Here is an 8,855-nt window from a genome sequence, read left to right as displayed (position 1 = left end):
TTGACAAGCACCGCTTAACCTGCCTCCCCCTCCGTAATAACCTCATACATCAGCCAGGGGGAGACGGCTGGGGGGGCTCTGCTTCTGCCACCATCATTATCCCAGGGTCCCTCTGCTCCACCTGCAAACGGACCGGGCGTCCCCGGAAGGAGAGGGCCCCGTGCAGCCAGCATCACTTATCCTGCGTGGGCACGCATCCAGCCTGACATCTAGCGGCACTGGGCAAAACAGGGCCTTCCAAACTGGGCTGACTGGGAGCACTGGCAAGCCTGACAGCCCCCTTTGCTCCCTGCACATCTCAGGAGCCTGGGGAACAACTTCTTCCCTTCCCCTCCTGCTCTTTGGGGCCACCCAGCAGCAATCTCGCATCTCAGGGCAGTTTTGGGAGGTGCTCACCATCTCAGTCCGCATCCAGCCTCTTTTTCCTCTTCTAACTGCCCTGCTTTTTGTGGCTCTCCCCTCATCTCACACCTCCAGGGAGCATCCTGACACTCGGGGCTGCCAGGGTCCCCACGGAGGCTGTGGCTGCCACCCTTCTGCTCTGTCCCCTTTGCCTCCCACCCTGGTCCCAGTGCCCTGTGCACCATGAGAGGGACACGCTCCTCAAGACACAGGACAGCCACTGCCACCCGACCCAGGAGCAGAGGGACGGAGGGGACGGGGCCAGCGCAGAGGAGGATGACAGCAGAGATGGAGGCTGTGCCTGGAGGAGGCTCAGCTCCACATCACCTCCACCAGGGCAGGGACAACTGGGAAGCAGGCTCACATGCAGGGAAGAAGCAGGACAGGCTGAACTGAGTGACTCAACTGCTTTATTGGGGTGGGGGGGATGGCTCCTCTCCGCTCACTCGGCGATGCTGCGGAAGGACTGGACGGCGGGGCTCACGGCTCCCCACTCCACGGGCTGGCGGTACTCCCCCTTGGGCAGCAGGTACTGCCTGCCCCGGTAGTTGGGGTGCTCATAGAAAACCCAGACGCCCTCCAGCACCCGGCAGGCATGGACCTCACGGATGCGGCACTCGTCCATGATGGAAGGGCAGTCTTCAGTGGCTTCGAACATCTGCCCGCCGAAATCTCCCTTCTCAAACACCTGGATGTGGCCCCGGCCTCCGCTCGGCTGCAAGGAAAGGGGAGAAAATTGCAGGGTGTTTGCTGAGGCACCGACGTATTCTCCGAGGGATGGGAGCGGAGCCAAGGCACAGCTGGGCTCAGATCAGGCACCAAGCACCCCCAGCACACCAGGATGGTGCAGAACGGCTCCCGTCAGCCCCCCAAAAGCACAGCACGGGGTAACGCCCGACCACGCATCCCATGCAAAGAGGGCACTGAGCCCAAGCTGAGCAATTTCAGCTCAAAGCCCCACCAGAGCCCCGCTTCAGGAGGGGTGTAGGGAGGACAAACAAGTGCCGGGCTCTGTCCCAGACAAGCCGCCTGCGCAAACCCTTTAAGCTGCTCGGCGAGATCCGAGTGGAGTGATGCACCCCCTCCGCTCCCCGCTCCTCCGGGCAATGAGGAGTTTAATGAGCTGGTGACCCCAGCTGGGTTGTATTACAGCAGAACACAGCGCGGGTATTTTCCACTGTGATTTCAAGCGCTGCGTTGCCTGAAGGCACTGCAGCGGTTTTAATCTGCAGCTGCCTGGACACCGTCTTCCCCCGCCTCCCCTCCCGTCCGCCCTGGTTGCCGGCCCCAGCCGAGCTCTGCGGGGTCTCGTGGATCCGTGCCACTGCTCCGGGTCCTCTGACCCTACACCTTCGAGCAGCCGGTCCCTGTGCACAGGAGGGGAGGCCAGGCACCGGTGGACGTGCAGCATTTCATGCTGGCGTAGGGAGCTGCGCTGCTGTTACACCTCCCGCGTGCTCCTGCTCCATCCCTAGCATCAGACTGGAGCTTTGAGCTGGCTGGAAACCCTCCCTGCCCTGTGCCAAGGGACTTACACCCAGCTCAAACGCACAACAGGCTCAAAGTGGCGTTAGACCTCCAGACAAAAGCAAGGCCCCCTTGCTCCACGCAACACCAAACCGTGGCAGCGCTGCTCCCGTCGGTGATGCCCAGACCCCCACCACCGTCTGCTCCACCGCTGGCAAAGACACTGCAGCACCAGCGCTGGTGTCGCAGCCTCACACACCCACGCTCCCATCCCGGCTGGTTTTAAGGCTGCTCCTCTGGGGGCTGCTCCCCCCGCGTGCCCTGCAGGGACTCAGCACCACTCGGATTCAGTCCCCTGGGTCAGGAGGGAGCCGTGGCTTGCCAGAGGCAACAAAGTGCCCCTCATCCCCGGGTGGTCCTGCAAAATCCACACCCCACTGCTCCCTGCCCTGTGCCTGCTGTCAGAGCCAGATCAGACGGCAGCAAGGCAGGGGGAGGCAAGAGGCAGACCTCGGAGGGACCCTGCCGGACAGCAAACTCCCTGGAGGAAGACGCAGATAAAACTGCACTGCTGTTCCTATGGAAACCCCCCTGCAAAGCGGTCAGAGAGAGCTGCTTTCCGCCACTGCATTTGAGAGCAGAGGAGGTCTGCCTTCCCTGCTCCCCAAACTCTGTGCTTTCCCCAGAGCAGGGCTGTGGGAGCGAGCCCCCTCCCGCTGTCCTCTCCCCAGGCTCGCCAGGAGGACAGGGGCCACCTGCAAACACGCCGGAGTGGCAGGCACGTAACCGCAGATGCCCCTCGGGCAGCAGCACACTTACAATCTGGACAGCTCTGCAGGAACCGAGGCGGTCGTTCAAGCCCATCCAGTGGTGGTAGTCGGGATACTCGCCCTGCGTCAGCACGTACATGTTCCCCGAGAAGTCGGGCCGCTCGTAGGCCACCCAGGTGCCTCCTTCCACCCGGATGGAGTTGCAGCGGCTCAGGTAGGTGTGGAAGTCGGGGCAGTCGCTGTCGCACTCGTAGCGACGGCCCAGGAAATTCTTGTCTTCGTAGAAGGTGATCTGAAACACAAGGAACCGAGGGAAATGGGGTGGTTCCTCAAGCAGCCTGCGTGCAGGCGCACCGGTGCAGGCAGCCACAAGCAGCATTGGCATTGCCGCTGGAAGGACGTCGCTCCAAAGCACACAGTCACACTTGGAGGTGGTCCGTAACCCCTCCTGCCTCTAATGTGAAGAGGAATAGAAAAAAAAAAAAAAAAAAAACAATTTAGTCTCCAAATTTCACTTTTCCAGGGAAAAGGCAACCTTCCCAAGTCCTTTTCCAGAATCCATATCCTACAGAATCACAGACTGGTTTGGGTTGGAACACACATTAAATAAAGATCATCTTCCACTAGACCCGGTTCTAGCCACATCATGGTTTGAAATATTTGCAAACAGAGCCTTCAGGATGTCCCTAAGTCGTCCAGCCCACCCACAGAGCAGGATCAGCTGCATCCAAACAACCCCAGCAGCAGATCCACCAGTCTGGCCCCAACACCTCCAACCACCGCCCTTCTCCAACTCCTTGCCCTTCCCAGCTCCTAGCTCTGTACCAGTCCAACCCCTAGTAAAGCCCCTGTTCTCTTTGCAGCAAGCACCATTAACATATTCCCCTCCCACCTTCTCTAGATCAATAGTAACTAAATTACGGCCAAGGGAGCCATAAGTAGTCAATGGACCATATTAGGCAGCTGGCTTATTGAGCGTTTGTAGTTAGACCTCTACGACAAGGGAGTGGTGAGGTCTCTTCCCTCCTGGGTCGTGTTTTCAAGCCCTGTGATCATTCTCCTTGTCCCCACCCAACCTGGTCCAGTTTGCTTTTGAGAAAGTCAGTGCCAACAACTGGACATCACTTGAGCTTTACCCATGCAAAAAAAAAAAAAAAAAAAGTGTTTCAAGTACATGGGTAGCTCAGTTTGTATCAAGGATTGTGTAGTTGGCTTGTTCTGCTTTGGTGCTTTGCTGTTGTCACAGGTTTGACACGGCCAACAAATTTCCAATTAATCACCTCACTTCGTTCCAAAGATCTGCACTACAGCCGAGCAGCTGATGGCAAGCACTTTGCTCAGGGGTGCTTTTTCCCCTTGCTTCATCACAACCTGTTCCAACCTGGTCTTGAGAGCTGGTGAGCAGATCCCATCCCTCTTGCCCAAGGTGTCACTGACCCAGCCAGGCCTGGAGAAGGGATGTCCACAGACTTCAGAGGTCCTTTGATCACCAAGTCCTGGAGCAGCCCTTTGTGCAGCCCTCATTTTCAGTCCTTCCAGATGACAATTACTCGAGAGCTGCTCTCTGGAATACGGGTTCCCAAACCACCACGTCTATTTTTGACTATATCCCTTGCTTGCTTATGGTACAGTGAAGTCAGACCATGTCAAAAGCATTCCTACTATGAAGTGCTGTCAAATTTCTCCTAGAGAAAATTACATTGGTTTGATGTGAATCAGCCTCTTACTCCAGTGTCTTCTAGAGCCTTGCACTGAACCAACTGATGTGCAGGTCAGTTGATCCAACACAGTGCAAACTCAGACAGCATTCAACCTTTTCCAGCCTCCTTAGTACGGCATCAGCCCCACACGTGCTGCCCGGGTTATTTGGTAGCGTCGGAGATGGCCTTAACCAATTCCCCCAGCTGCTCCAGAAATAATTTTTCTGCCCCCTGTGATTTAAACACCTAACACACAGGGCTCTGAAATCCATTTTCCCCTGCATGCCAGCCTGACTTCTCACCCTCTGTCCCCAGAGGAGGCCTAGCTAAGACTGAGGCAGAGCAGGCACTCCAGCAGTCTCCGTATCCCCTGTTCAGTGTTCCTAGAGGTGGTTGGTTGGTCAGTGTGCCCCTTCAGTCCAAACCTAGTCTGGGGAGAGGATTTATGTCCGTGGTATCGTGCCCTGTCACAGCGACAACGCTTTGCCTGCTGAATTGGTCAAGCTGGCCCTCTATTTCTAACAGAGGAGGAGAGCTCGTTTGATGTTCCTTCCCCACCTCGAGGAACACAAGGGAATTTCCATTTGGCAACGCTACCCGCTGCTCCTTGGGAGATCTTCTCCCTGAACTTACGAAGCCACAAAGCCAAAAACAAATCTGAGAACGCATCAAGGAGCAGTGACCAACTAGAAGTGTGGTTTGTTGGTTTATTCTTTGAGCACTTATGGGAAGATGTAAGAGGAGAGGGCTCCTGCCCACCCATTCCCCACCATCACCCTTTGCACACCCCCTCAGCTCATTCCAGACCCTCAGACCCGGCACCTCTCAGCTTTCCTCCAGGGCTGTGGGCACAAGCAGAGCAGACCGACGGTTTTCACAAGCAGGATAACGACAGGTGAATTACAGATTTCAATTCCAGATTCGTCGGTTGGACACAAATCACCTCCGTCGACAAAGCCATCGAGCTGCCCTGCTTGCAGCACCGTCCCGTTAACCACTCGCTGCCCAAACATTGCTCTGGGGCTTACCTGGCAGATAACAGATTTGCCACGGCAGATCTTCCTTACACAACTGTAAAACTCTCACTCCCTCGGCCACCTCATAGCAGTTGTCACTTTTCTTCCCAACAGCAGTTTTGTTAGAGGGATACTTGTGAACAATACCCGTAAGCAATACCTGGCAGCACCCAGAGCGTTCTACAAAGGTAGCGTGGAGACAGTGATCCCTTTCTAGGGCAGACCACTTGCTTACGTTGTGGGAAATAGCACTTAATTCTCTCCTTTGCCTTTTTCTTCTCTCCCTGGAACGTGCTACATGGGAGCACGGCACAGAGAACAGACAAGATTTGGGCTCATTTGCTGACTTAACTCATCCCAGACATTTTGCTACACCACAGCACATAATCAGCCAGGGCAAAGCACCCTAACAGAGGACAGGGCTTCCAGCAGGGACAGTACACATTTAAGTATCTTCATGTGGATGGCAGGCAGTTAGATTCCGCAGCACCTTCATGCACGGGTACATAAAGCCTGCACACCTGCAGCCCCCAGGCTGGGAGGCAGTGGCACACCACGCTCGGTTTCTGAAGACTGCTCGAAAATAGCTCAATCACTTCGAACCAGACAAAAGGAGCAGGGAAGCAGAGAGCAAGTCCAGACCTTCCGCAGCACAGACCAGTGCCTACAAAACCACTCTGCCCCCGAGCTCTCTGCCCGCTGGGCCCTACAACCTCCGCAGGCTAAGAGGGATGTAACCTGACAGACAAAGGAATACAACGGGTCGAGGTTCAGCTGTCCATAGGCTCTTAGCAGTTGTTCAACACTTCCCAGGAGAAGCGGTCCACAAGCCCCAAGTTCTCACCCTTACCCCTGCCCCAGTCCCAAGCCTACGGCAAGATCTGCGTGAACAGCCAGCAGGGCTTTGCCACCTCCGCATCGAAGATCCCCGCATTTGAGCTGGATCCCCACCTAACACACGCCACCCCAGCTGAAGGCGAGCTTTGTGACCTACCTCTTTCTCCAGTTTACGTCATCCCTCCTGATTCCACCAGATCACAAATGGTTCTCCTCCCTCTGGGAATGCTATCACCTTTGGTGCTACAGCCATGGTCCAGGCATCGGTCTGTCCCTTTGCTCCACCACGGAAGGGGGATGCAGCAGCTGCTGCTGGGACTCGGCTCATCCCAGGGAAGCTTTCCATGAGACCTCGTTCTACAAACGCACCTCATCACGCTCACCGCTGGCACCACAGCCTCTGCCGTCGATTTACAGGGCATCAAACCTCCGTGCACTTGAAAATGTCGTGTGTAGGTTGCAAATAAACTTACCTTGGTTCCAGCTCTGGACATTTTCTGTTCCAGCCAAACTTCCCGGTGCTGGAGGCACGTCAGGACCTCTTACAAACAGCCAGGATGTGAGGCTCCCTTTTTATAGTGGGCTTGTTTTAAACCAGCCAGCCGCTTTGTCATGAGAATAGGATCCAAAAATTGAGTCAGTGATTCTGAGGCTATAGCCGGTTTCCAGAAAAATAAACGGGATTATGGAATAAAGGAAGGCTTCGCCGTCCTCCCTTTGTTACCGTTTGCTGAGTCAGAACACCAAAACTCTGCCAAACGCACTCAAAGCGCACAGCCCCCTGCCAAGCCCTGGAGGATGGGGTAGGGGGAGGGCATTTTGGCTGCGCTCCCTTTTAAGCGTGTTAAACAAGAAGACATCCTAGTCAGCTCTAAAAAGACCCATCCCCGTCTGCAAGGAAGAAACGCAAATATTTATTAGAGAACGTTCCCATGCAATGAAGGGTGCAGCTACAAAAGGGTGAGCACGTGCTCAGAGAAGACCACAACTTGCAAAGAACAGCCTCTGCTTGGAGGCACTACTTCAAAAGCCCACCGTGGAAACTTCTGTGCAGCAAAGGCATCGTGTATTTTTACAGCACACCCTCAGCTGAGCTATATTGCTCCAAACGGTGCCTGACATCAAGGAGAGGAAGTATTTCTGGCCATACACCCCAAAAGTGACAGTAAATAGCAAAGAATGCACCTGGATCTCTGAAGGAGTTTGCCAGTGACACAAATTAAACTCAGAATTCTTACCCCACTGCTTGCAGTTTATGCAAGGGATCATTTCTTTTAACTGGCCCACCAAGCAGGGAGGGCGAGGAACGCTGGCTTCTGTACGCCCGCACACCCCCGAGCCTCCACATTATAAAAACCACCTCTGCAGCTATTCACTGCACCAACCCCACGGCTTAGCGGAACAAAGGCACAAATCTGGCACCGCTGCGCCTGAAGCACACAGACCCTACTTCAAATCTGTCAGGGCAAGCAGTCTCACGACAGTGGCTCTGCGTGCCGTCCCGCACACACTGCTGCAGCCCTGCTGAACGCCGGAGGAATTCGCAGTCAGGTATGACAGTAAGATGCAGACAGATGCTCAGCAACACCTCATCCTCCTCCCATTTCAATCATCTCATCCTCCTCCCTTCAATCATCTAGTGCTGCTGCTCACATCTCTTACTGCTAGGAAGCCGTGAAGTCACTCACAGATATTTCTTTTTTTAAATGCAAATGCTATCTTATGACAACCGAAGTCCAACCAAGACCAAGATCCTATTAGAAAGCAACCCAGTAGGTTCGACAGGACATCTCCACTGCAGTCACTCTGCACATCTCTCCTTTAAAAGTTGGCTAAACATCATAAACTCACCTTGCATTGTCCAACACCTTTGAATTACATCTTAGAGCTTTATACAGTACTAAAACAGAGGTGGAACTAGAAGCAACATTGGTCCCAGAGAACGAAAGCTGCAGGTGAATATAATCCTGCTTTCATTCAGACAGCCCCAGAGCCCAGGTGTCAGACAAAACGCAAAGCAGGCACTGGTACTCAGGTAACACTGAGCAGCTGAGATGATGGAGGGCAGATGCAGAAAGTCTGTAAGAACCACCACCATCGGGCACTAGCAGCTCAGCTTTACACCACGATGTGGGAATGCCTAACTTATTCAGGCACAACTTCCAAAAGCACCAAATCTTCACCTGGTGACCACTGTCACACCTCCACCCAGCCCCAAGTCAGTACCTGACCCCAAACCCTTTGTTCTCTCTTCAAAGTACGATTCAGATGAGCTGCCACCCCAGGAGTCACGAGAGACCTTCAGGGAAATTCCAGCAATCCAACAGCCACCTACAGCAGGGCACTGAATCCTCCCACCTCCCTCCCACTCCCAGCACGGATAGCTCTTCACAAGTCACACACAGCTGCTGTGCATTCAGTTATGTGTGCAGTGCCTTTGCCTATTTTGCTTCGCTTATTTAGGTGCTCAGCTATGAGCACATCTCCCCAGACAGGGTCTGCTAGCACAAAATGAGCATGGGACTCATTCATGTTGATATTCTTTGCAAGAAATAAAGGCAGGAAACTGTATTTCTATCAAAACGCTGCACTAAGACAACCTTCAAAGCCTTCAGCTCCTTTGCTGCTAAGAACTTGCTACTTTTCTCTCAGCTGACCGGTTC

The 8,855-nt window shown here is 54.3% G+C and overlaps 1 protein-coding gene across 2 annotated transcripts; it reads right to left on the bottom strand.

Annotated features, from left to right (window-relative positions):
* Nucleotides 1–374: 374 nt before the first annotated feature.
* Nucleotides 375–8,799, bottom strand: CRYGS (crystallin gamma S). Of its 2 annotated transcripts, none has more exons than XM_080603663.1 (3): nt 6,666–8,799; nt 2,689–3,093; nt 375–1,117 (listed from the first exon to the last, which is right to left on the bottom strand). In XM_080603663.1, the coding sequence occupies exons 1-3, from the start codon at nt 6,684–6,686 to the stop codon at nt 845–847; spliced, it is 699 nt and encodes a 232-aa protein (XP_080459789.1). In that variant the 5' UTR covers nt 6,687–8,799; the 3' UTR covers nt 375–844. The 2 variants fall into 2 exon arrangements, with proteins under 2 accessions (XP_080459789.1, XP_080459790.1); XM_080603664.1 differs by having other exon boundaries at nt 2,689–2,931.
* Between the last annotated feature and the right edge of the window lie 56 nt (nt 8,800–8,855).

The sequence above is a fragment of the Anser brachyrhynchus genome (assembly GCF_964034855.1).
Source record: "Anser brachyrhynchus genome assembly, chromosome: 9".
NCBI lineage: Eukaryota > Metazoa > Chordata > Aves > Anseriformes > Anatidae > Anser > Anser brachyrhynchus.
This window is presented reverse-complemented; position numbering and strand designations above follow the sequence as displayed.

What these genes read in the sequence shown, in the direction of transcription:
- CRYGS (XM_080603663.1), bottom strand. Translation starts at nt 6,686, where the DNA reads ATGTCCAGAGCTGGAACCAAG. An exon ending in TGTCCAGAGCTGGAACCAAG is followed by an intron (nt 3,094 to 6,665) that starts GTAAGTTTATTT and finishes TCTTCACATTAG; the next exon opens with AGGCAGGAGGGGTTACGGAC. An exon ending in CCTGCAGAGCTGTCCAGATT is followed by an intron (nt 1,118 to 2,688) that starts GTAAGTGTGCTG and finishes CTTTCCTTGCAG; the next exon opens with CCGAGCGGAGGCCGGGGCCA.